The sequence below is a fragment of the Chiloscyllium plagiosum genome, chromosome 7 (genome assembly GCF_004010195.1).
Source record: "Chiloscyllium plagiosum isolate BGI_BamShark_2017 chromosome 7, ASM401019v2, whole genome shotgun sequence".
NCBI lineage: Eukaryota > Metazoa > Chordata > Chondrichthyes > Orectolobiformes > Hemiscylliidae > Chiloscyllium > Chiloscyllium plagiosum.
The window spans coordinates 2,062,441-2,089,736 of record NC_057716.1 but is presented as its reverse complement, the minus strand read 5'-3'; the positions used below and the strand labels follow the sequence as shown (position 1 = coordinate 2,089,736).

Below are 27,296 nucleotides of genomic sequence, written 5' to 3'. Positions count from 1 at the left end.
CCCCCCTACGACCCACCCTCCCATCCTGGCACTTTCCCCTGCCACCGCAGGAACTGTAAAACCTGTGCCCACACCTCCTCCCTCACCTCTATCCAAGGCCCTAAAGGAGCCTTCCATCGATTTTGCTGCTCGTCGGATGTTGCCTGAATTGCTGTGCTCTTCCAGCACCACTGATCCAGAATCTGGTTTCCAGCATCTGCAGTCATTGTTTTTACCTTTTTAACCCCAACTCCAGCCAATCTGCCAATTCCAGTAGCATTTCATTGCTTCCATCCCTAGAAAGCATTTAGTAAAGGAAAGTGCCATTTCTCTCACTTTTAATGTAACCAACTACAAGTAATCAAAATTAAACATATTTTCTCACCAAAGTTTTTTTTTATAGATCTAGGACACTAACCCTCTCGTCTATTTGAATCTGTCCAAATCCATTCAGTTCCCATACATGAACCAGCCAGATCTCACAGTCGAACTCCTACCTGCTCAAATCTGGGACCTGAGCCCCCAGTCTGGTAAAATTCCAGATGATGAACCCCCAATCTGTTACTTTGTCAGAGCATAATGAAAGCAAAGGACATTACACCTTTTTCAAGGGAAATTACTTCGATATTCAAAGCAGAGGAATATTCAGGGTTTTGAGGCAGATGGAGTACAGTGAGTTTGGTTTTGGATTGCTGTAGTGAGGAACTAGCACAAACATAGCTGAGTTGCCAAGTTCTCTGCTGTCAACATCTATGCTTAGTTTCAAGTACAAGTTCATGGATTTTACTGATATTGTACAATATTGTCAGCATTTTCTTTCTAAGTATCGTATCAGCTTGATTCAAATTCATTATGTATATATTGATAAAAATAATTCTAGTCACAAACTTATATTAAAGTTAAGCTGTATTAAACATCACACCTCTCTAATACGTACATCTCAATTGATTACTTATTAAGTAATCATCCCTTCTTGAACCTTTTGCTAAATTCCCATCAACATGATTTTTATACAGTCACTTGTTCTTTTTGCTGAGTCTTCCTTTTCATTTGTCACTTTTCTAATTGTTGTTATTTTTCCCAATTTTGCAGGGTCCTCTGATTGTGACAGAGGAACTTCATTCAATCAATTTTGAAACACAGTTTTGTCATCAAGATTTGGTCATAGATTTAGAGGTGAGTTGACTCATGCACTTATAGGAGATTACATCAGTAACATCACATCAGCCTACTAAGGTTACTTACCGCAGGATTCCTAACCCCTGACCTGCTCTTGTACCATAATTTTTATTTGGCTAGTCTAGTTCAGTTTCTGGTCAATGGTAACCAGGTGTTGATAATGAGAGATTCAATCATGGTAATGCTATTAAATGTCAAGGGGTGATAGTTATTACCTGGTACTTGTATGGCATTAATGTTACTTAACTTTTATTAGCCCAAACTGAACATTAGTCATGAATGATGCTAAATATTGTGCAATCATCAGCAAACATCCCAATGGCTCTCTTGATGTAAGAAATGTCATTGGTGAAGCAGTTTAAGTGGGTTGGTCTTACAACATTGCCCTGAGGAACTCCATGCAGATGTCCTGGAGCTGAGATGACAAAACTCCAACAACAACAACCTTCTTTTTTTATGCCAGGAATGACTCCAACCAGCAGATGGCTTTACCCCTGACTTTCATTGACTCTTGTTTTGCTAGATTCCTTGATATCAACAAAGTCACTCTCACTTCACCCCTTTTACCCCTGACTTCCAATGAGTCCCGTTTGACTAGATTCCTTGATGTTTTGATGTGAACGATTGTCTCCCTCACCTCAACTCTAATTTAGTACTCTTGTCCATGTTTGGAAAGCTATCATGAGGTCAGGAGCTTCCATACTGGCAGAATGAAAACTGTCTCTCAGTGAGCAGCTCAGTGTTGAGCAAGTGGCAATTTGATAGCATTGTTGTTGACCCCTTCCATCACTTCACTGATGATCCGGAGTAAAGTGAAAGTGCTAGGTTCGTTTTGTGTATGGGATTTGCCTGACAATGTTCCACATTTCCTATAAATCTCAGTGTTGTAGCTGTACTAAAACAGCTTGGTTAGCAGCACTATACTGACATAGTACTGAGAACCTGTGCTACAAAACTGGCTGTGCTCCGAGCCAAGCTGTTTTATTGGGGCACATATCCTTTGCAGTGTCAGTGTCTTCATCTATTTCTTAAAATCATATAGAGTAAATTGAATTGGCCAAAGACTGGCATCTGTGATGCTGCTGACTTCCAGAGGAAATGGAGATTGACTATCTTCTCAGAATTACTGCTGAAGATTATTGCAAATGTTTCAGCTATATCTATTATTGTGATGTGCTGAGCTTCCCCATCATTAATGATGGAAATATTTGTGGAGCCTCCTCCTCAGTGAGTTGTTTAATTGTCCACTACCATTCACAACTGGAAATGGCAGCACTGCAGAGCTTAGATCTGACCCATTGGTTATGTATTTGCTTAACATTATCTATCACATGCTTCTTATGCTGCTTGGCATATCTGCAGTCCTGTGTTGTAAATTCACCAGGTTGACGCATTTTTTTGGTATGCCTGATTGAGTTCCTAATTGGAGTAGGAATCCTCCTGCTGGGATTTCCTCTCCACAGGGCATATTTAATTTTTACACCTGTCCAGGTCAGGTGTACATCTCACTGCTAAAAGCTACCAGCTGATCAGAGGCTGGCTGCTCCCTATTCCAGCCAATGCACCTGGAAGCAGTGGCTTCTTCCTAAAATAAAACCTTGGGCCTCTACCAGGATCATTATAGAGAAAGGTAGGTGACATGGGGTCATGGGGATCGGATAGCCAGAGGGTGGATGGAGAGAACAGGGGGCCAATGGCTGTGGGTTGTCAATGGACTTTCCTGATTATATGTCCCTTGACCAGACACCCAGTATTTTCCAACAAGGGCCTTTACCCACCTCCTGCAAGGTCAGAGGCAAATCAAATGCTTGTTGGTCTCTGAGAGTGTTGAATTCTCCAACCATCACTCACTGAATGTCCAGCAGAGGTTGGATGAAGCCCTTTAAATGGGCATTAATTGCCTTCCCATCATATACTGGGAGTAGTGGGCAAGGCTGGATGCTGGACCCTTCTGCTATCAAACTGCTCCCCATCATCAGAATTCACTTTGGGAGGTCATTAGTTCCATCTTTTGTACTTTTCTTAGAGGATTGATGTGTATTATGTTGAAGTTAACAGTTGTCCTTGTCTTTATATTTAAATGACAGACCAGTTCATTGCCTGTCGTGGTGATCTCCAATGTAAGTCAACTGCCTAGTGGCTGGGCTTCAGTTATATGGTACAACATGTTAATGAATGACCTCAAGGTAAATTCATCAATCATCTTGTTTTTGTCAGCATAGAAATTAAAACAGTGTGCACACCATTAACATCATACCTCTTTATACATTTTTTCAAGTTTTCCATTATACGCGAATTTGTCTGCATTATAGTGTATCCTGCCGATGTGACCTTATCATTGCTGTAATTACATCCTTCTGCCAGGAGTGGCACTGCTTCCCCAATACTACCTGAACTGCTGTGCTCTTCCAGCTCCACATTTTATTGATTGTGACACTGCAACAGATTACTTTTGCATCTCCCAGCGTTAGTTTGCAGAGAAGCTCCAACAGCTCTAGCACTCTGTCTCAAATTGTTAAATTATTTACCAGAACAACTTTTAATGTAGGAATTTGCATTTGTTAAAGGCTGAATGAAAAATTGCCAAAGCCAAGTAAGAAACGTTTGTGAGAGAGAGTTGAAAAGAAACTCTTAATTAGAGAATGTGGAAATACAGGGAAGCAATGACAGAGCAGATTAGTTGAAAACCATTTCTCTGACAGAGATATAGATAATTCTATAAGAAACGCTTTTCACATTTTAAATAAGCTTTATTTTCCAATTGATTCTAAGGAGATGGACATTGCTAGTAAGGCCAGCATTTGCTACCCATGCATAGTACCTCATTGCTTGAAAATCTTTAACCAGTGTCCAAGGTCTTCAATTTCCTTGTTCTAGAATTCATACATTCCCCTGAGGCAGATGACATTTATCCTCACAAATACCAAGCAATCATGCCCCATCCCATCAGGGTACCATCAGCACTTCATTTTTTTTCAGTGACAGCCTCCAAACAACTACCCACTATTTCTACATCTAACAATCCCTGGCTTGTGCTTGCAGCAACACCCCAAATGCTGCCATGTTCATGTTCTTAGCCTCCATTGATATTGTACCTTTACTCACAGTGCTTTTGGAACCTGAGGCTCCATGATACTCCCTGACCACTGCCCCATGTTGCGACATGGTGACACCATCTCTTATACCTACCAGTCCTCTGTAACTGCTTTTCAATTCCTCCAAGTACTATGGCTGCTCTTTTCAATATTCTTCGATTCTGCAAATCCTTTCTGATTCCTCTAATCTCTCACATCATGCAAGCAAAAAGAAACATTAAGTTTAAGAACTAAACAAAGCCAGTTGAGTGTGTGTGTGTACGCATGTGTGTGAGTGTAAGAGAGAGATATGCAAAAAAAGCTTCATGTATTCTATCTTACCTTCCAGTGTGGGTTTCTGCTTTAAATATAATGAGGGTTTCTGCCTCTACCATTCATTTAAGCAGCATGTTCCAAATGACCACCACCCCAGGTGGAAAGAATTACTATTTAATTCCCATCCAGTCGTTTCATTGACTACTTTGAATCTTTCCCCCTTGCCCTCCTCTGTTCTAAAGCAAACAAACCCATTCCTGGCAGCATTTGCATAAATCCCTTCTAGAAACAGAATATAGGACTAAAGTAGACCACTCGGCCCTTCAAGCCTATTCCGCCATTCAGTATGATTGTGGCTGATCATCCAACTCAATATTGTATCTTCACCCCATGCTCTTTGATCCCTTTTAGTCCGAAGAACTACATCTGAATTCTTCTTGAAAACCCCATATGATTGCATCCTCCCAGTAATTAAGATAATAGTCAATTTGCCGTATTTGCAGTTTGCAAATTTGCAATTTGCAGTTTTCCTCCCTTGGCCTCTACAGGAAATGCCTTCTCGTGCTTGGTGATTTCAACATTCATGAAAGCACATCATGCTGTCTCTCCTCTAAGCTCATTGCCCTGTTATCCATCCTAAATCTCACATTTCCTGTAAATTCGCCAACCCATATTCACTACCTCCCTTTTGAACTTGTCATCTCAACTGGTTTTGCTTCTCCCATCAGATCAGTTATCAACAGGGCTATCTCTGATTGCTTCTTTTTATCCCTCACCACTCTCATCCCTTTTTACTCTCCAACACTCTCTCCTGTATCTGCCTCTGGAACCAAAAAACTATTCTACAATTCACAACCAACTTTCAAATTCTCCAGTATTTGCCCCTTTGTTCGTCACAGCATTTCAGAACAAATGATCTGTCTCGTCAGTTTCACTAACCCACCCTGGCTACTAAACTATAACATTTTGATTTTAAAATTCTAATTTTGATTGATACATCCCTCCATGGGGTGACTCCTCCCTTTCTTTTGTAATCTTCTCATGCCTAATAATTGTGTAAGGTATCTAAGCTCAACCAATTTTGACCTCTCGGTCATCCCTTTTTAACTACTCCACCTTCAGCAGCTGCATGGGCTCCAACCTCTGGAATATCCTTTCTATGCTTTGGACTGAATAGTAGACCAAGCTTAATCAGCTGAAAGATCTACTCCTGTTCTCATGTTCCTGTTAACCTCCTAACCTAGTTTATACTATCTGTAACATTGGGGCTCCCTTGTAATGTGTTCCACAATTCTGTAAATGTTTTCATGGGAAGTTAATCTGACATTCTGTCTTGAAGCTGTTGTGCAGCAGCTTCAGCAGGCTGCGCAGGAATTTCCCCCTTTAAGTTGATGCAAATGCGCGGACACTCAAAGGAATTTTAAAGGTCTGTGCACTTAAATCACCTGTCTGCTTCAGAAAAGAATTAGCAGATATATCATTGACTTCCCTTCTTATTCAACTTCCGAGTTTGGGATTGTCATTGAATCCTTCATGGTGGTGAATAAGTTGTCTATATCAACTTTGTCAGTTTCCTCAAAATTCCTGCAGTTTTGTAATATCGCGAATTTTCTAGATGCTTTTCATCTTTCTGAGAGTATTAACAACTATTCTTTGATTAGTTGCTTAGACTGCATAAAATACATTGGCATATGAGCATAATGTTTATAGCAATAAAAGTGCATGCATTTTTACAAGTGGCTTCAGGGTGTTTGATAACCGGTTAACTGTATGAGAAAACTGTTATTGCTGGGATTACCCTGCTAGTATCTGTTAAAACAAAAGTCAGATGTTTTAGGTGTAACATCTAACAGCAGCTCTATTCATTTTGATAAAGGTCACACAAGAAATGTCAGCTTGTGTTTACTCTTTGCTGTTAGAGTTGCTGGGTATTTCCAGCATATTATGTCTTTGCCTGAATATATTGAAAGGTAAGTTGCTGAATTTGTTGTGTCTCTTGCATTTTGCAGAATTTGGCCTTGTTCACCAGTCCTCCTACTGCCACTTGGAGTCAGTTGTCAGAGGTGCTGAGTTGGCAGTTCTCTTCCTATGTGGGACGAGGTCTGAGTTCTGACCAGCTCAACATGTTGGCAGAGAAGTTGCTGGGTAGGTACAAGGAGATCAGTAATTAGCTGGATTTGGTTGATACATCTCAATGCACAAGTACTTTCACAAATAGAATTAAAAAAGAGAAACCAACAGATTGAAGTTTCAGGGAGAAAGTGAGGTCTGCAGATCATTCCTGAGGAAGGGCCTGTGCCCGAAACGTCGAATCTCCTGTTCCCTGGATGCTGCCTGACCTGCTGTGCTGTTCCAGCAATAAAGTTTCAAGATTGAAGTTTCAGGCCTCCCTTGAAAATTGTGGGCAATAGCTTAATGCTTTGTTGTCACCATGGCAATGTTTTCCTATCATGGATCACCAGAATAACCCAAAGCCAGGCAACAGGACCATTTAAAACTTTGGTTTAATCCCACGACACACTTAGGATTCCAGTTGCTAGTTTTGGTCTGACGTGTGTATGCTCTGACCAGAGCATGGCTAAAATTCCCAAGATGTAAGGAAGCCTTCAATCTACAGAAAGGGTTCTGGGCACGTTTCATTCCCCCTAATTCACCTTCCTAACACTGCAACCTCTTTGAGCAGGCAAACCCTCCCCGTGTCAGATTAAAATTGCCTCCAATTTCTCATAGAACACACATTCAGTTATTCATGAGGTCACATACAAGATTTCATTACAAGTATTTATTACTTAACTCAAATCTTCTGTTTCTTTGTTAAGATCAGTCTAAAATTTTTCGTACTTCATACTTTTATCTACTCCAATTCAGCAAGTAATGTAATCCAAGCATATAATTATAAGGCTTATGTTTAATGTTCAGCATGATTGATAGGTTGGTGAACAAGCACCACCTGCTGCTCTCCTCAGTGTACTACGCCTTAAGATGAGTATTAGACTGTCAAAAGGTTGAAAATGGAAAGGCAGGAGGAACCATAGGAGAGAGACAGAAGATTACTGTCCAGCCGCAACACGAATTCCTATACTCAATGCACTGACCAATAAGGGCAAGCATACCAAACGCCTTCGTCACTAACCTGTCTACCTGTGACTCCACTTTAAGGAACTATGAACTTGCACTTCTTGGCCTCTTTGTTCAGCAGCACTCCCCAGGACCTTATCATTAAGTGTGTAAGTCTTGTCCTGATTTGCCTTTGGATTACAGCACCTCACATTTATCTAAATTAAACTCCATCTGCCATTCCGGATCATCAGCCCTTCTGATCAAGGACCCATTGTACACCTTCGCGTCCACTACACCACTAAGTTTGGTGTCATGTGCAAACTTGCCAACCATACGTCCTATGTTCACATCCAAATCATTTGTATAAATGACAAAAAACAGTTTACCCAGCATCAACCCTTGTGGCACACCAATGGTCACTCATCTCCAGTGCGAAAAGCAACCCTTGAGAATGTAGCAGTGAGCTGCTTTCTTAAACTGCTGCAATTATTTGATGTGGGTACAACCACAATGCCTTTACAGTGGGAATTCCAGGACCTGACCCAGCGCACCTGAAAGAACAACAATGTGTTTCCGAATCAGAGTGGTGAGTGGCTTGGAGGGGAACTTGCAGGTTTCCACATGCTCCATGTATTTACTGCCCTTGTTCTTCTAGATGGAAGTAGAAGGGAATTTGGAAGGTACTGTCTAAGGAGCCTTGGTGAATTTCTGCATTGCATCTTGTAAATATTAACACTGCTGCTACACTGAGCATTGATGGTAGGACAAGTGAATGTTTCCAAATGTGGTGCTAGTCAGGCACCCTCCTTTGTCTTGGGTGGTGTCAAGCTTCTCCAGTGTTGGTGGTGATACAATTATCCAGGCAAGGAGGGAGTTTTCCATCACATTCCCAACTTGTGCCTTTTAGATGGTGGACAGGCTTTGGAGTGTCAGGTGGTGATGTATTCACTGTAGGATACCTAGCCTCTGACTTTCTCTTGGAGCCATAGTATATATTCAGCTAGTCAAGTTCAGATTCTGGTCAACGCTAATGCTCAGGATGTTGATAATGGGAGATTCAGCAATGGTAATGCCATTGAATGTCAGAGGTCAATGTTTATACTCTTTCACACTGGAGACAATCATTTTAAGGAAAATAATACATGCCACTTATCACCATGCCTGGAGCAGTAGGTGATAATCAGCAATAGGTTTCCATGTTTGTGTTTTGCCTGATGCCATGAGACATCAATGTTGAGGACACCCAAGGTAACACTTACCTGTCTCCATACCATCATGCCATCACTCTGATGGGTCTGTCCTGTGACAGGACTTGCCCAGGGACAGTGATGATGATGTGTGGGACACAGTCATACACATATTTATACCTTTCAATCATTGCCAGACTGTTGCTTCATTAGACTGTGGGTCAATCTCCCAAATTTGGAATAAGGTTCCAGAAGGTTTTGCAAGATTGACAGGGTTGTGTTTGCCATTTTAGTTTTGGGTCCTAGGTCAATGTCAGGTGATCCATCAAGTAGTTTTGATGCAATTGAATGGCTTATTAGGCCATTCCAGAGGGCAATAAAGATTCTACAACATTGCTGTGAGTCTGGAGTCACACACAGGTCAGAGCAGATTTCCTTCTTTAAAGGATATTAGAGGGCCAGATAGGTTTTTAAATCAACCAATAATGGTTACATGTTCACCACTGGAATAGCTTTTTAATTCCAGTTTTTGATTTTATTGAATTCATGTTTCACCATCTGCTGGGGTAAGATTCAAACCCATGTCACTATCATGGCTGTTCTAATGGCAGGTTAGGACTGTGTCACCTCTTCCATGAAATATTAGCATTTGGTTGTTTGTAAATTGAGTAGAAAGTCTTATTGCAAAACTTACATTTTCAGTCATTTAAATTTACCACACCTTTTCAATTTAGTACCCCAGCAAAGTTCACTTTGTGTTAAAATGTTCACTGTAACAGATAATGAAATATTCTTTACGCTAATTAATCCAAAAACATTTGTAAAAGTAATGCTGTTTTCATTGGCTATTTTTCAGTTCTTCTGTGGGGTTTTACCACACTGCAAGAGTGAATTTGCTTTAGAATTGCTGCCAACAAAAACTATCTTTCAGTAGTAAACTTGACAAGTCAGTTAATTCTTCTGTCACTGTTCACAAAAAATAATTTATTTTTAGTGCAGTGGAAAATCATCTATAAATGACCATTCAAACTAATGTTTTGAAAGGCCTAGACACTCCGCGTTCTCTTGTGTGTATGTTTGAGCTTTTTTCAGGTAACTCATGATAATCAATAATCCTATTGTAAGGATTGTGCCAAGAGTTAAAATTGAGTAATTTGTAGACTTGGAAGCGAAAATAAAAAATTCATGAGTGGTGAGGTGCATAAAGGTGAGGAAATGTAAAGTAATAGGGTTTGGGAATGGGTCTGGGTGAGATATTTTTCGGAGGGTTGGTGTGGACTTACTGGGCTAAATGCCCTGTTTCCACACTGTGGGAATTCTATGATAAATGATTGACCAATGAAGGTCTGCTCTACCATGTTGCTCACTGGCTGCCAAGATTCTGCAAATGGAACTGTGTATTGTGGTATGTTGTTGAAAATGTCTTTCAATAAAACATGTTTCTTTCATCTTTGGGGGTCAGTTTAGCTCAGTTGACTCATGAGAGTGCGACTCATGAGAGATCTGGTAAGGCTATGGTGACATAAGTACATAACTTTCATTTACATTGTCGAAATAAAGGAAAATGAATTAACTTAACCAAAACAGCTGCATACACATGGAACATGTTGGTGCATTAATAAAGAGCTTATAAGGTCCAAACAATGACCAGTTTAATCATTAACTGTTAAGGACCCAAGTACATAACATTATGATAGCTAAGGGAGTTTCCTGTTGCCATGTAAGGAAAAGTTTTTTTTTCAATTTTCCATAAAACTACTGGTCACCTGTTATGGAAGCCGACTGATCCTCTGTTCTGTTTATTTTCAGTGACTAAATTATGTACACGAAACAGTGAGTCATGTACCACGTAATGGAACCTCATTTATTGACCAAATAGGTAAAAACAATTGACTGCAGATGCTGGAAACCAGATTCTGGATTAGTGGTGCTGGAAGAGCACAGCAGTTCAGGCAGCATCCAAGGAGCTTATTGACCAAATGTAATGTCATAATCATTAGCCATGCCTTTAAAGTGCAAACATTTGTTAATTATGTTAAACATCATGCGCTTTGTACCTTTAAACATGTAACCTGTCAGCTCTATACTGGTGCTGAAGATGACATATAGAATAGGATATAGAATGCAGTATATAACTCACCTTCTGATTCTACAAAGACTGTACAACACCTACAAGGTGCAGAACAGGAATGCAACGTATCAATCACATAGCAACCTATCCATCAGTCCCTTCACCACCTAAACATAGTGGCAGCAGTGTGTACCATCTGCAAGTTGCATTGCAATTACATATGGAGGCTCCTCTGACAGCAACTTGCAAACCAATGACCTGTACCACCTAGAGGGTTAAGGCAGTAGATGCATGGGAAGAGCAATCCCTGAAACTTCTCTTCCAAGTGGCACACCATCTTGACTTGGAACTGTGTTGCTGTTCACTCACTGTTGCTAGGCCAAGTTACTGGAATTCCCTTCCTAACAGCACTTTGGATGTCCCTATACCCAAAGACTGCCACGGTTTAAGAAGGCAGCTCACCATCACCTTCTCAAGAACAATTAGGATGGCGATAAATGTTGGCTGAGCCAGAGACATCTACATCCCCTGAATTAATAAAAGTCCCGAATAAACAGAGTGGCAGTGGAACTAGGGAAGAAGTTGCTGCTGCCCAGCACAACACCTGAAGTCTTTGATCATCACTGTACCACACACTCAGATCAGTGATGCTAGTGTTGCAGCATGATCACCATGATGTAGGGAAAGGGATCAGTAACTAAGGTGAATTGGTGGAGAATCAGTACTTTGATTCAGCACTGAGTATAACATGGGACAGGTCAACACCCCACCTTCCCCAACCCCATCCCATGGACACCTAGAAACAACTTGCCAGGATCTGCTTGTTCCACCTGCTATTTAATTAATTCCAATGGATATTAATTTTCATTTTAAGAGTCTCAACCGGTGACAAAGCAGAAATCCCATCTATGAGCATGCCCACTATTGACTTAATAACGGTGGAGGTGGGTCCCAGCTCACTATCCCCCAACTTGATGAAATGTCCCTGGTTTGAAACTCTCCCGCGAGTGGAAACATCCTTTCAGGATTTACTAGACCAAACTCCCTGAACACATTCCAATAAGACCATCTCACATCCTATTAAGTTCCAGTGTGTATCTGGCCCAACCCTGTTCAATGTTGCTTCATATGACAATGCTTATTTCCCAGGAATCAGCTTAATAAACCTTCTCTGTACTGTTGTCATTGCAGAGTATATTTTTCCTAGGTAAGGAGATCAAACTATATACAGTGCATTGGTTGCAGTCTCACCAATGCCAACAGTTGTAGCAGACTTCAATACATTTAAACTAAGCCTCTTGATAATTAAGTCTAATATTGAATTTGCCTGAATATTTATCTGCTGTATGTACAAGGATGCCCAAATTCTTTGTTCCTCAGAATTTTGCAGTCTCCCATTTCAAATAACATCCTGCTTTTTTTATGCTTCTTGTCTAAGTGAACAACTTCCTATTTTTCCTCCTTATCGCACCATCTACCAAGCATTTGTCCACTCACATAACCTATTCTAATTCCCTTAGCAAACTCTTTGCATTCTCCTCACAATTTACTTTCCTACATATCTTTGTATGATCAGCATATTAGGCTACAATGCTATCTATCCTTTCATCCAAGTCATTAACATATATGGTAAATAGTTGAGGCCCAGCACTGATCCCTGTGGAACTTCACTAGTTATAGTTGGAAAAATTCATAGAAAAATGTCAACGATTGTACCATTCGTTTAAAAATCAGAAAGCTAAAAGCATGCAATTTATCTATGGCTCTTTGCCTCAAAAGAGAGTGGAAAGAAAATGACAGAACTTTAAATTACAAACTTTCTGCAGAATGTGGATAATTTTGACACTTTAATACCCTCCCTTAGTGAACTGTACAATCCTTGATAACCAAGGAACAAATGAGCTTTTTTTTGGATGAAGAATTATAAAGGAGTGGGATTCTGCTGTGTACTTATAGCAGGAAGAGAGTTCCATTAATTAATCTATGATTTTGCTTCATAAAGTACACAGGAAACTTGTTTGGCACAATGGCTCACAGCAAATAAATTTTAAATATAATGTAAGTAGCAGTTTAATATAGACTTAAATAATCAACACAAGAATGGGTAATTCCAAACTTCAGGCAATTATATTCAACTTATTTTATATACTCATTTGATATTTTGTTCCTCGTTTTTAGGACCACAGCTGAGTTACAACGATTGTCACGTTTCATGGAATAAGTTCTGTAAGGCAAGTAGCTTTTGTTTTAATCTGTATTGGCATAATGTTCTTAAAGGACTAATTGATGCCTTTGTTTGCATATACCACATGCCAAGCTAGTTTTTAAGAATATAAAAATCCCAATAATACCTGCACCCAGAATTGTACAGTTTAACTTTCATTGTTGAGTATACTTTTCCTTTCAACAAAACATACAACTTGATATTTTTCACACTCCTTTCTATTCAAGAGAGCAAGATACTGTCAGACAAAGAAATTATTATACAAATTACTTTCTTTTTACATGACACATAGTTTATCAGCCATCTTCAGTTTGAAGTTAATGTTATTCACAGTATTGCTAAACATCTCTCCAAACCACAGTGAACCTCATGTTATGTCGGCACTATGTGATGTGCATAACTAACACCCATTACAGTCTTTACATTGGTATCCAACTGAGTAAGTTATCCTTCATGATCAATGCTGCACAACTAACGATTAACAAATGTCTACACTGTTTCGCTTCTTTAAAAACAAGAACTAAAGTATCTACACATGTTCATTGTTCATTACATCAATGCCCCAAAAAACTAACATCCTATATTTTCAAATGAGCTGTTGTCTGATTCATCCACTCCTATGAATCACTTTGTATTCTGCTTTCTTCAAATAGATCAATCCTTCCCATTTCTCTTCAGAACCATATGAATCATGACTGATGTGAGGCAGTTATCTAATTTTACTGATCCAGAAAGTGAAACAATTGTGAAATCCTTTTTAAATTTCCTGGTAAAATGTTTCAGTACACAACAGTTTCCATATTTGTTTGTTTCAAACTATATCCAACAAAATGTTTTCTTTCATGCGTCTCGCAGCAATTTCTAAATGTATAACATTAAATAATTGGCCCACTCAATTGATTTGAGTAATCAATATGGTCAGACTAAAAATGAATTTCACTAAGTGTAAATAATGGTGACCAGATTGATTCTGAAATTTTCAGTTAAAAAACATCAAGTTGGTTATTTTGCATATCTTGTGTCACTTTTGATTCAAGATCATACCCAAAATTCCACTGAATAATAAAATTAAAAACCCAAACTCCAAAATTGGCTGAGCAAAGAAGCAATAAAAGGATAAATTTACATTCATTTACTTTATCCCCCCCTTTTATTGTCTTATTTTTGTTTTGCTTGCAAACTCAAGAATCATCTTGCAATTAGACCATTCCTACAAGGACCCATGTAAAGTCTTGTTTGGTTCTTCATGGGAGACTGAATAGCAAGGTTAGATCTCATGGAATACAGGAAGAATTAGCCATTTGGATACAGAACTAGCTCAAAGGTAGAAGACAGAGGGCGGTAGTGGAGGGTTGTTTCTCAGACTGGAGGCCTGTGACTAGTGGAGTGTCACAAGGATCGGTGCTGGGTCCACTACTTTTCATCATTTATATAAATGATTTGGATATGAACATAAGAGATAGAGTAAGTAAGTTTGCAGATGACACCAAAATTGGAGATGTAGTGGACAGCGAAGAGGGTTACCAAAGATTACAATGGGATCTTGATCAGATGGGCCGATGGGCTGAGAAGTGGCAGATGGAGTTTAATTTAGATAAATGCAAGGTGCTGCATTTTGGGAAAGCAAAATTAGAAGGAGTTATACACTTAATAGTAAGGTCCTGAGGATTGTTGCTGAACAAAGAGACCCTGAAGTGCAGGCTCATAGCATCTTGAAAGTGAAGTCACAGGTAGATAGGATAGTGAAGATGCCGTTTTGTGTGCTTTCCTTTATTGGTCAGTATATTGAGTACAGGAGTTGGGAGGTCATGTTGCGGCTATAGTAGACATTGGTTAGGCCACCTTTGGAATATTGCATACAAATTACCACGTGGGTGGTATCGTGGCTCAGTGGTTAGTACTGCTGCCCCACAGTGCCAGGGACCCGGGTTCAATTCCCACGTTGGGCAACTGTTTGGAGTTTGCACATTCTCTCCATGTCTGCGTGGATTTCCTCCGGGTGCTCCAGTTTCCTCCCACAGTCCAAAAATGTGCAGGTCAGGTGAATTGGCCATTCTAAATTGCCCATAGTGTTAGGTGCATTACTCAGAGGGAAATGGGTCTGGGTGGGTTACTGTTTGAAGGGTTGGTGTGGACTTGTTGGGCCGAAGGGCCTGTTTCCACACTGTAGGGAATCTAATCTAATCATATGCTGAGGTGAACAACCTCCAGCTGAGTTCTCAACAATTATATAAAAGGTGTTGCACTTTTGCCCAGAAAGCCTTCAAAATACCTGAGAAAATTCAATCAATGGGGTTGTGACCAATTTCATAAATGTCATTCCCATACTTTGGAGCAGTAGGTTCATTAACAGCTTCTCAATCTGTGTAGCAAGCACAGGTAAAGAGGCTAGAAATACTGTAGTGTGGAACTCACCTCCTGCCTCGCCAAAGTTGGCCCACCATCTGTAAGGCATGAGTCAGGTCACATACAGTATGTGGACTACAACGGTTCAAGAAAGCAGTTCACCACCATCTTCTCAAGGGCAGCAAGGGCTGGGCAATAAATGCTAGCCAGACAGTGACATTCACATCCCATGAATGAATTTAAAAATCTGTGATCTTCTCTGGCCCTGTACCACCAACTCTGTTTTTCTGACTCCAGCTTCTTTTATATCCCCACTTTCGATCACACCACTGTTTGTAGCTATAACTTGAGCCTTCTAGATCCAGTACTTTGAATTCCTAAATTATCCCATACCTACCCCCCTCTCTTCTTCCAAGATCTCAAGAATATTACTTTGACTGACTCATTTTAATAGCTGCTTTATTTGACTGCATGTTTTTCGCTCTTTACACCTCTATGAAACACTGTGAGGTATTTTTCTCTGTTAAAGATAACTTGAAAAAAATAAGCACATTCAATGGAGATCTACGGCACAGAAAAATACCCCTTGGCCGACCAGTCAAAAACAACCACCTAAAATAAAGTCACCATTGTCCCAGAGGGTCATAGGTCTGTTCTGTCATTAGAGAGAGAGAGAGAGAGAGAGAGAAAACTGATGATGAGTTTAACCTGAAAGTCACCATGCCTCAAGCAAGGAGCATATTTGAGAATGTGGCACCTTCATGGTAACTTTAACTAGTGTAGGAATTGAACCCCCACTGTTGGTTTCATTCTGCATCACAAACAAGCCATCCAGCCCACTGCGCTAATCAATTCCTTCTGTTAAAGATATTCAATTGCTATGAATTGTCATAATCAATAATCAGTGAATGACATTTCTGTTTGTATTTGTGCATAAGTTGCATCCCTAATCTTATATGTACACATACTCAAATATTTTGATAATACAGGAAGCAATGTTTCAGCCTTGATTCTAAGCAGCTAAAACTTCAAGAATTTGCAGAATCACTGAATACTATTTATACAAATTCTGATAACTTTTTTTTGTTTCCTTTACAGGAGAATCTTCCTAACAGGTTCAGTTTCTGGTTGTGGTTAGATGGAATCCTGGAACTCATCAAGAAACACCTATTGGCTTTATGGATAGACGGGTAATTAAAAGCCAACAACGGATATTATTGATTACTGTGGAAGTTACCAGTATACTTAGTAGCGAAGCAGTCGTTTGATTTAATTTATGGGACAACCTGCATTGTAGCAAATAAGATTTAATTTAACACATTAAAATCCAGTTTCAATCTCAGCACTTCAATATGTGAACATCAATTCTACATTATTTAACCTTCAACTATGGGCGGCACGGTGGCCCAGTGGTTAGCACTGCTGCCTCGCAGCGCCAGAGACCCGCACATTAAAATCCAGTTTCAATCTCAGCACTTCAATATGTGAACATCAATTCTACATTATTTAACCTTCAACTGTTACATTTGAAGAAATTACATTCTATGGTATCTATAATTTTCAAATTATTGAATTAGTATATCTGATTACGTCTGTTCTATATTAACCTTTTCTCTGATTGTTAACCAGTTATTCATTCAGCTCATTGAACCATCATTTTCTGTAGTTCTCTAATACATTAATAATCAGATTGCATGCCCATGCCTTTTAACATTGAACACTTATCTTCTGTACACTCTCAATTCTCTTTGCCAATACATCAATAACCATTTAAGATAGAGTCTAAAATTACACATTCTAAATGTGGCCAGAGAGTTTTATACAAAAGCAAACTAGTGAGGATGCTAGAAATCTGAAATAAAAAGCAAAAAAAAAGCATGAATACTGCATGAGTCATGCAAACTATGAATTGATTCCATCCAGGATAATTTCAATACCTAAACCAGCCCATACATTTTTCCAGATCTCTGGAGTACTAAACAGCTTTCTGATTAAAATGGCAGAATTTGGTTAGGTCAAAGTGTAGGTCTGATTGATGGGTGATTGTTAGGGGTGCAGGGGAGGGGTTTTGGTGTATGGAGTTCAGGGAGGGTGCGGTTGGGGTTTTCAGTGGTTGGTCAGGGGTTCAATTTAAGAGTGACCCAGGAGTTGGAGTACTTTTTCATCCGCTATTTTTTTCCTGTGTAACTTCTAAGCTTAAGTGAGTCAGAAGCTTCTGAATTCTCCAAATTTACTGGGCTCTTTTGAAGATTTCTGGACTCATGGCTAAAAGTCCAGAAAATCCAAATTCCCAAATAATTCCCACAGAGTCACTGCATCAAAGATTCTGCAGTATCTCAACATACAACACTGGACTGCGTATCTGACAAACCTCTGGCCTTTGGAATATCTTTGCCATATATTCTCAGTCACAAATATATCAAAGTCTTCTGAAAATCAATGTGACAAACCCAATGAGGAACCTCATCTATTAATTTCATCTACTACTTTAGCTATGCCTTCAAAGAGTTTATGTGGAACTGTGAAACATGTATTGCTTGTAAAACTACACAAAGTTGTACTTAGAGAAACATTGAAATGTCAGTAGTAGGAAAAATGTTAAAGGTTATTCTCTCTGATACTAAGACTATGATTTGTTAATGAGTGTCATAAAAGACTTTTGAATATGTAAGGCATGTATCAGCCATCTTCATCTCTTTTTAAAAAAGATCTGAATTGTCAGCTTAAACACTGTTGGAGCAGTTAGCTTTAAATCAAGGTAATAAGATCTGTCTCACATTATGTCATTTCAACTAGCAGAGAAAAAAAGTTTCCAACCTAGGTTCCATTGCCTAATTTCTTTTTATTTCAAAAATATACTTTATTCATAGAAATCTTTGGTACCTGTACAGTTGATGATGTCCTTCAGATGTATACTTTACATGTCTTTACATCCAGAGAACAGACTGAGTCATTAGTACCATCCAGTCTCTTGGCCTTTAGCTGAGGTTTCTGCAGGGTCCAGTTACTGAATGGGCCCTTGTTCCATGGCCTAAGTGAGTTAGTTGCTCTAAAACAACAATCTCTATGCAAAATGGGACCTAACACCTGCTTCAGGCCTTTTTGCTGTGTTTTATTGCATATGGCCGTGGCACGCATATTCAACAGTTGCCTAGCAATCAAACCTGAAGTTCTAAAGGGGTCATTGAAACTTGCCATTGGAAAGGGAAATTTCAACTTTTTTGCTTCTTTTAATAAGGACGAGCAGGCGTGAGCTGCTGTAAGTCTGCAGATGACAGTTAACCCAGTTCCTGACTGCCAATTGATTGTCCACTAGAGCCAGCCAATTTTTCAGCCCTCTGGGGTATTGACTGCCGCAGGGGCATGCTGGCAATAAGTAAATGAGTCTGGGTCCTAACACATACCTCATTTGGACATATTCATCATACACAGCACTGGGTTCATATCAATTTAAAACAATGCATTGTCCAGGCCCTGGTGTCCAAGGCAGCACCAGTACCCTGCCATGTAGAAATTTCCATTGATCCCAATCTTAGCCACAGTGGGGTGCTAGTTATGGCCTCAACACCTACAGTTATGTTTGACAGATGCCAACAAGGATTTTTGTTCTTAGTGAGTGCCCATAAGCTTTTGTTTGGATGTGTATGTGATTTATAGATGAAGAGTAATAAATGGGCAAATTACTTACCATTGGCCTCCCAGCAGTCATATACCATACTGCAACTAGACTATGCATCTTCGGATGAGGATATATGAAAAGGAGGACTAACCTTTGCACAGCAAAATTCTACTATGGAAAGTTGTTTAAAAAATGTTGACTTGTGTCTTTTTAGGTACATTGTGGGATTTGTGAGTAAGGAAAATGAACGTGCTTTACTGAAAGATAAACCTTCTGGCACATTTTTATTGAGGTTCAGTGAGAGCAGCAGAGACGGTGCTATTACATTTACCTGGGTCGATCGATCTGAGAATGGTGAGATAGTAATGGACTCTCTTTTTCTGTTGCTTGGGACAGAGGCATAAACATAAAACAATTTGGAATAAGCATACTCCAAGATAAATAGATTTGTAAACTATAAACAGCTGGAAAATCTCCCAGCTATTTACAGTTCTGTTTACAATAAAAAGATGGAGAGTAAACAAATAGAACCATTTATTGCATAGTTGGACAAATCCTAATTCAGAAGTCAAAATCTTATCTACTGACATTTAGTCTTGGTACTTTGCAGATTCTCTATCACCTAAACTTTCTTCACAATGTTATATATCTTTTGTATATGTGGTTCGAATTAAATATTCACTGCTTTAGCATCATTAGTTTCAGTTGCAAGTACATCCCAAGTTCTGTGTGATCAGAAATTGAGTTCTTCCAATTCTGTTGGTCTCAACCAATCCATTTTGAGCAGTTAGGTTACTCTTGTGTACCTTAGCAAAGATTTTTCAGCCTGACTGACTGAAGAACCTTGCTGTTTTTCCACTTCACAAGTACCACAGATACTTCACCACACACAGTCAGGTGACCAGTTACTGTTATGGAGTTTTGACTTCAGAGCATGGATTAAAAGCTCAATTCAGCCGTGATTTCATCTGCTTTTTGGTCAGTTTTCAAAAGGAAATCCAAGATAAGTGGGTTTGTAAATTATAAACAGCTGGATATTCTCCAAGCATATCATTGCTCAAAAGCCTGCAACAAAAAATATCAATGTAGCAAGATAGAAAATGGTGCTCAATTTTTATAAAAAGTCTTTTGGACATAAAACCAGTTACTACTACCTCTGACCTTCCTCATCTATCTTTTGATCCCAATCAGCATCTTAAAAAGCTTGTGTTTCATTTAATTCCATGCAATTTATTTACTTGACCATCCCTGTGCTCTATAAAATCAATCTGTCCAAGACTTGAAATCAGAACATTTCCACACTTGGATAAATGCACCCTTAGGTACAATAAGTGATCGGGTTTTAGCCCCCAGCTTTCAATTACTTCCTACTTCACAACCTATCTTGGCTCTAATATATTGCTACCACTATTGTCACTGGTCTTTTGAACTTTCTTCCCTTGTTTAGTTGAGGTTCTCCAGGCTCTGAATTTGTTGTCATGTTTCTTTATGCTAATGTTGGCATAACTAATCAACAAATTTTTAGGATGTGGCTAATTATGAATATTATTGTTCAGTATAGATGGGAGCTAAATAAGTTATGCCATTTGATAGAAAAGATGCATGATTTCATGACCAACAAAGTAAATTATTTCCAGCTAGATTCCATTATATTCTACAAAGAATAATTTCAATACCTGAATTTGATAGGATAGGATTGAAAGTTTGTAGTCAAAATGTTATCCAATACTTGAATGTTAAATTCACTTTTTAAATTCATAAGGATCTAAACATAATCTTCAACTTGTTGTTTTAGGGGAAATGAAATTTCATTCAGTAGAACCTTACTCCAAGAGTCAGTTATTAGCGGTTCCTTTGCCTGACATCATCCGTGATTACAAAGTAATGGTGGCTGAGAATATTCCAGAGAACCCGCTACAATTTCTATATCCCGATATTCCGAAGGACAAAGCTTTTGGAAAGCATTACAATAATAAACCAAAAGAAGGTCAGTATTGGCAGTCTGTGGTGGTATATTAATAACGCAAATGATGTATTAATTTGTCATGAAATCACATCTAGCAGATTGATGTTAGAAAATGTAGAGAAAGCTCTGGTTAAACTCAGCTGGCAAAGTATGAGAAGATCTAGACGCCACACCTCACAAAGGATATATTACCTTTGGAGGGAACACAATATAGATTTGCTGGAATGATATCTTGATTCCCAAGCATTAAATTATGTGGATTAAATTATCACGCTAACTGTTGTATATTCCCTTAAACGTAGAAGGATATGAAGTGATTTGATTTAAGTTTTCAAGATATTAATGGAAACTACATGGTAAATTGGGGAAACTGTTTCCACTGTTTGGGATTCTATAGCTAGAGCCATAATTTTTAGAGTGAGATTAGGAAACACGTCTTCTTTCAAAAGGTGGTATAAGTTTGGAACTCTCTTCCACAAACATCAATGGATGCTAGGTTGTTTGTTAATTTTAAAATTAAGTTTCTTTTAATTAAAATTAAGGGATATAAGACAATGGCATGTATGTGGAGTTGCGTTACATATCAGCCATGCTGAAGATGGGGGTGGTGGAGGGTCTGTGGTGTGGAGAGGTGAGTGGAGAGTTGGAGACCGAGACAAAGAGAGAAAGATATGAAAGGCAGACAAGGGGACAGGCATATTTTCTACAATCCAGCAATTTGTTTCACATCTCCAGCATCCACAGTTCTGTTTTATTCTAGAGATTTTATATTGCAGTATAAGGAAGTTGGTCTCAATAGGTAACAAATCATTGAAATATATCAAGTGCTTACATTTATAATTACTTCTTTTAAATAGTATCTGAACCAACAGAGACAGAGAAGAAAGGCTATATTTCCTCAAGGTTTATCCCATTCTCTGAATTGTAAGTATCAACAACCAACGAACTTTCTCTGAAAATTGTTGTGTTTTGTGTTAACTATCAATTTGTTCTATTTTTTTCAGTCCAAATGCTTCAACGGCTCCAGTTTCTTCATCAGACCTACTTCCCATGTCACCAGGAGTGTATGCTGAACTGAAACAGCAGCTGAGTCCAGCAGAAATAGAGACTGCTGTATGTTTTGAAGCAATGATTTAACTAGAATTGACCTCCATAGTTCTTTTCACAATAACTCAGACAATAAACTATCTAAATTATAGTTAGATGTCCAATAATATTTCATTTTAAGAGGGTGCAACAAGCTCTTTTATAACAATGCAATTGTAAAACACAAAACAATGCAAATGTATATGCACAAGCTTACAAATGACATCGATATAATACTTCATCTCTAATTAATTGCTATGATACAGATTTGAATTTCAGACATTGTATCATGCAATGAAGATCTGTCAAACCAAAGTTACACTGCTCACCGCAGTTCAATGTAGATGGTCGGACCTCAGTGTGAAAAGGATTGTGTATGTAAACATTTGAATACTTGGTCAGTGTATCACAATACGGGAGACAAATGTTTAATATTGTGAAAGTACAAATAGGAGTTGCCTCTTTCAAATATTAAAAACATTCCAGATAAAATTTGTAAAGTTTGAAAGAGCACAAACAGGTTACTTCAGTAATTTTAACTTGTGGTCGTAGACTATACTACACACATTGCAAAGTTTTTGAGACACGAGCCTACCTGTTGATTGATTGAGATGTCATGATTTCTGATTTTAGTACAAACTGAGATCAAGTGATTGAGCTAATTCACAAGTTATATTGACACTTTCATACTGCCCATCTGAAACACTTTGTATTGACAACAGGGTGGAAGTTTAATGAATAATGCAACAATGATATTTACATTAGTGCTATATTTCTTGCATTGTACATGTAATATACTTGCATGGTCATATACAATAACATAAAAAGTCCTGGGTGGAATTCTCTGAACCGCTAAACAACATGGGCACTGGCAGGTCAGTTGAGAAAACACAGCAAGAATGGAAAATGAGGTTCTTAATATCAGGAGAAAAAAGTCAGATTTTTAAGCCAAGATTTCCATGGTCAGAGGCCTATTTGTATGTATTTATATCTCATCATTACCTAATCTTCTCTTATTTATGCAAAAGTTCCTATTCTCCCATGTGATGGGAGTGAACTAGATGGCAAGAGTTTCCAATATAAAACTCAAAGCAGGTAGCTAGCGGCTCTAGTTCACCGCTTACTACTCCAGTCTCTAAGTTGGTCAACAGTCCCCAGCATATCTGAGTGTGTTGCACAAGCAGAAAGCATTGTCCAGCACATCCTGCCCACAGATGCTGGTATCAGACACATACCAGCACCACCATTCCCTTATGACACATCTCCAACTCTCTTAGAACACAGTTCTCTACTTGATTGCTGCACTTTGGAGTGCACCAACATCTTTCACAATAATGCAGCTGCCAGGCTGCTTTATTTACAGGGAAAAGCTCCCACTATTGTGCATCAGAGCATTTCCAAGCACTTAGTTTGCTTTCTTAGCACATCCTCACCTCATGTCTACTTGGATGCTTGCAGCATTTCTGCCTTGCCTTGTCCTTTCGCACTTTACCCTCTCATTCTTAGCTCAAAGGTGCACTGTACTTGGGTCTTGCCTTGCCTTTATGTGTATATGCAAAGCCAGCACGTTGTCATGATTGCCAACAATGCTCAGTGAAGGGGGTGGACATGTTGCTGTATGGCATTGTGCTATAGCAGTATCACACCTACAGCATGTGTCTGCAGCTTACTGACCAAACACACACCAAATGCATCAAATAAATGACCATTTCTCAAAGTCTAAGGGGAATTGTTATCAGTCAGGGAATCCTGCTACAGTCAGTCAAGGACAGCATCCAATTTTAGGCTAAGGGCTTGAAACTGGTCAGTTCATCTGGTGAGGTAGTCAGAGGATCCATATTATTACAGACTGTTAGTAGGGTCACAGTCAGTCGTCTGGTTCCAGAATAACCTATCAGGGTATATTCTGGTATGTTTATTGGTCAAGATATTGGTCAAGAATCTGGTCAGTCGTCAGTCAGGGCTGTCCTTCCAAGTCAGTGAGGGAGAGGAGTGGGTTACAGACAGTCTTCAAGGTCCGTTCACTGAAAGTCAAGGGTGGCAGTATCAGGGGCTACTGCTGTGTTCAGAAACTCAATGGTGAGGATTCAAGGCAGAATGCTGGGATAGAGGTACGACTCCAGATAGAAAACAATGGTACAGTGGAGAGCATGGCTTACTGAAAGAGGAGCTCATCAGCAGTCACCATCACCCTGGCTTCAATGGGAATGGTGGGGGAACAGTACATAACAATGGTTGGCATAGTAGGATAAAGATTGGCACAATATCAAGGGTGGAAGGGTCTGTACGGTGATGTGCTATTCTATGTTCTATTCTAGATGCAAGCCTAGGTTCAAGGGTTAAAATTGGAAGATGAAGACTTAAAAAAAGAAGTTGGTTGGAAGATTTGGATGCTCAAACCCGATAGTGCTCAAACAACAAGTGCAAGGAAGAAAGGGACAGGAAAGTTAGGACAGGATCAGACTGTGAGTCACTCATCAAAGCACTGTCGATGTTACTCGTCATCCTCACCCAAATCGTAAATGTGCAAAGCAAATATAAAATAGATGCCACGCTACCTAGAGTTGGCAGAGTAAGTAGTTTTTCTTGTCTGAGCACACAAGCTGTTCTTGGGAAATTTGTGAGGCTATTCAAGTGGCAGTTAATCAGGTACTTTCAGAGTAGAGACAGAACACATCTGTATTGTAGTATTCCACATGAGAATTTGTGCAATGTATGTGAGCGTGTGATGCAAAACCTGGTCAAAAGTAATCCTGACCATGTCCTTTGTCTTTACAAAATGATCTTGATCATTTCTGCAAAGCAGAAGCAATCCCAGGTAAAGTGGCAGCTGCAGATCACAATTCACAAAGCCAATCCAAGATCTTACTGGCTGCATGAGGGCACAGAGCTGATTTCCTCTCATGTTGAACTGTAAATATTGATCAACGTACTTTGAAATGCAAGGCTGCCTTTCTTGGGTGATGGGGGTGGGGTGGACACCGTTGCAGTAATTCTTCAGCACTTACAATCTCCTACCGTATTTGCATGACATGGCATGGCTTGTGCTGCACACATCAGAATAACGTTACTATGTCAAAGATTTGTGTAAAGGCTTTCCACAGCCCTCCTTGTCAGAGTCCTCCATTTCTTATGATACTGAAAACGACGCTAAACCATCATTTTGTTCTGTGAATGCTGACTGTTCACATAACTAAGGACTTGCTTTGTGTAAAAAAATAGATTTGTCCTGTTTCTGACATTCCATCTTGGATCTATGACCAATGGATCCAGCCACAGCAGGTGGCATTGTCCCATTCGCCAAGTACACCAAAGTTGCAGAGAAATTGAGGACCACATGTGCCAAACCTAGGAGACACAGGCAACCTCCAGAGGCTGTTGAATAGCCTCCACATGAAAAGGTTGAAGGTGAAGGACCCTCAGGATGCGAAGAACGCACGGGAGACTCAGAGTTGTATCATTCCCAATGCCATTTCCTTCAGACAAGTGAGGTACCTTGTAGCAGCAGGCTGAGGATGTTCCAGGACTCTGATACTGAACTGTGTCATCTGCTAGAGTGGGATTTGTAACCTGAAGGTGGCCATCCCATCCCAGTGGCTATCAAAGTGACAGCTATGCTAACTTTTTATCTAACTGCTGCTTCTCAGGATCCACTGGGGAGCTGTGTATGATTTCTCAATTCTTAACCCACAAATATATCAAGGCTGTTAAAAATGTGACACCACCTCATCTTGTTTCTCCGTGATGGGAATCAGCACTGCACCCTGAGCAATAGGTATTTTCAACATCACTGCCTTCTCCATTGTGTACCTTGTCTACGTTGTGTTGAGAGCATCACATCAAAATGTGGCTGACTTCTTCAGCAGAATAGGATTCCATTCCATCAATGTATAAGCCATTTATGCCAGATATCCTGAACCTCCATAATACCTGTATCCTTGAGAACTCTCATGTTCCTACTACGTTTTAAGAGAAGGATGCCTTGAAAGAATGGTTATTGGAAAATAAGGGCTACTCTCTACAATCATGGCTAATGACTCAGTTATGCAACTCTCTGAGTGAGGCTGAACGAAGATACTTCCAACCTCATAGTCCAGAAACCCCGCACTGCCCAGTAGATACAGCACAGTCCATTCTTTCCCCTGGGCTATCGTGCAGCAAATAATGGGCCTCCTGATGATGAGTTTCTGATGTCTAAACCTGTCTTGAATCTTACAGTCCATTGCTAAAAGAGTGTTGCGTGGTGTGCTCTGCACATCTGGAGCAGACAAAGAGGGGACGCGATGCTGAAGAGCTGGGAGAGCGGCAGCAGTTTTCCAATGAGAAAGATGATGAAATTGAGCAGAAAAACATCACCTTCAGCCTGAGAAAGCAATGCAGCATTGGATGAAACAAACCAGGCAGGACTTACTTCACACCCAGTTCCAATACAAGTGATCTGGGTGAAGTCTCTATTTCATTCTCTGTAAATTTATTGTTAATCAAAAGGCAGGTGCCTGTTTGTTCTCTGAGCAAATGCAGCTTTTTTGATTGTCACTTCTTCACTTTCCCTGTTCAATAAAAGATAGCATTTTCGAATGTTTGAAGACTTTCCACCATGTGATACTCTCAAGTCATACAATGACCATGGGGTGGTGTACTACACTGGGCATTAGGGAAAATGTAGGATCATTCTTGTAGCTATAGTTAAAATGGCAGTCACTCAGACAGTGATGGTGTAAAGTGGCAGTATATTTCTGTTTCTAGTGAAGAGTGACCTAGGCTACTTACATGTCCTGAGAAGCTGTCCTTTACCATTGCCCTTTCACTTGTTTACTGTGAAGCACTATTTGTGGCTGGTAGTGATTGACTGGTCTTTGACTGATGAAAACGGTGTTCAAGGAGAATATCATTATACCCATGATTTGGAGATGCCAGTGTTGGACTGGGGTGTACAAAGTTAAAAATCACACAACACCAGGTTATAGTCCAACAGGTTTAATTGGAAGCACAATAGCTTTCGGAGCGACGCTCCTTCATCAGGTGATAGTGGAGGGCTCGATTGTAACACAGAATTTATAGCAAAAATTTACAGTGTGATGTAACTGAAATTATACATTGGAAATTTGATTGTCTGTTAAGCCTTTCATCTGTTAGAATACAGTGATAGTTTCACTTCTTTCATGTGTAAATCACAAAACATTTTTTTTAAAGTTGCATTCTCGGGTTAGCTGTTAACAATGGTAATAG

The 27,296-nt window shown here is 39.5% G+C and overlaps 1 protein-coding gene across 4 annotated transcripts in view; it reads left to right on the top strand.

Annotated features, from left to right (window-relative positions):
• LOC122551256 (signal transducer and activator of transcription 4-like) overlaps positions 1 to 27,032 on the top strand; it is a 143,341-nt gene extending 116,309 nt beyond the window's left edge. For all 4 annotated transcript variants that reach the window (XM_043692874.1, XM_043692873.1, XM_043692875.1 and 1 more), the window contains 9 exons: positions 1,072 to 1,155; positions 3,246 to 3,344; positions 6,518 to 6,653; positions 13,005 to 13,057; positions 16,495 to 16,586; positions 19,230 to 19,369; positions 20,811 to 21,002; positions 21,839 to 21,905; positions 21,986 to 27,032. In XM_043692874.1, coding sequence (XP_043548809.1) covers positions 1,072 to 1,155; positions 3,246 to 3,344; positions 6,518 to 6,653; positions 13,005 to 13,057; positions 16,495 to 16,586; positions 19,230 to 19,369; positions 20,811 to 21,002; positions 21,839 to 21,905; positions 21,986 to 22,118 — 996 coding nt within the window. In that variant the 3' untranslated portion in view covers positions 22,119 to 27,032. The remainder of the gene's footprint in view (positions 1 to 1,071; positions 1,156 to 3,245; positions 3,345 to 6,517; positions 6,654 to 13,004; positions 13,058 to 16,494; positions 16,587 to 19,229; positions 19,370 to 20,810; positions 21,003 to 21,838; positions 21,906 to 21,985) is intronic.
• The last annotated feature ends 264 nt before the right edge of the window (positions 27,033 to 27,296 follow it).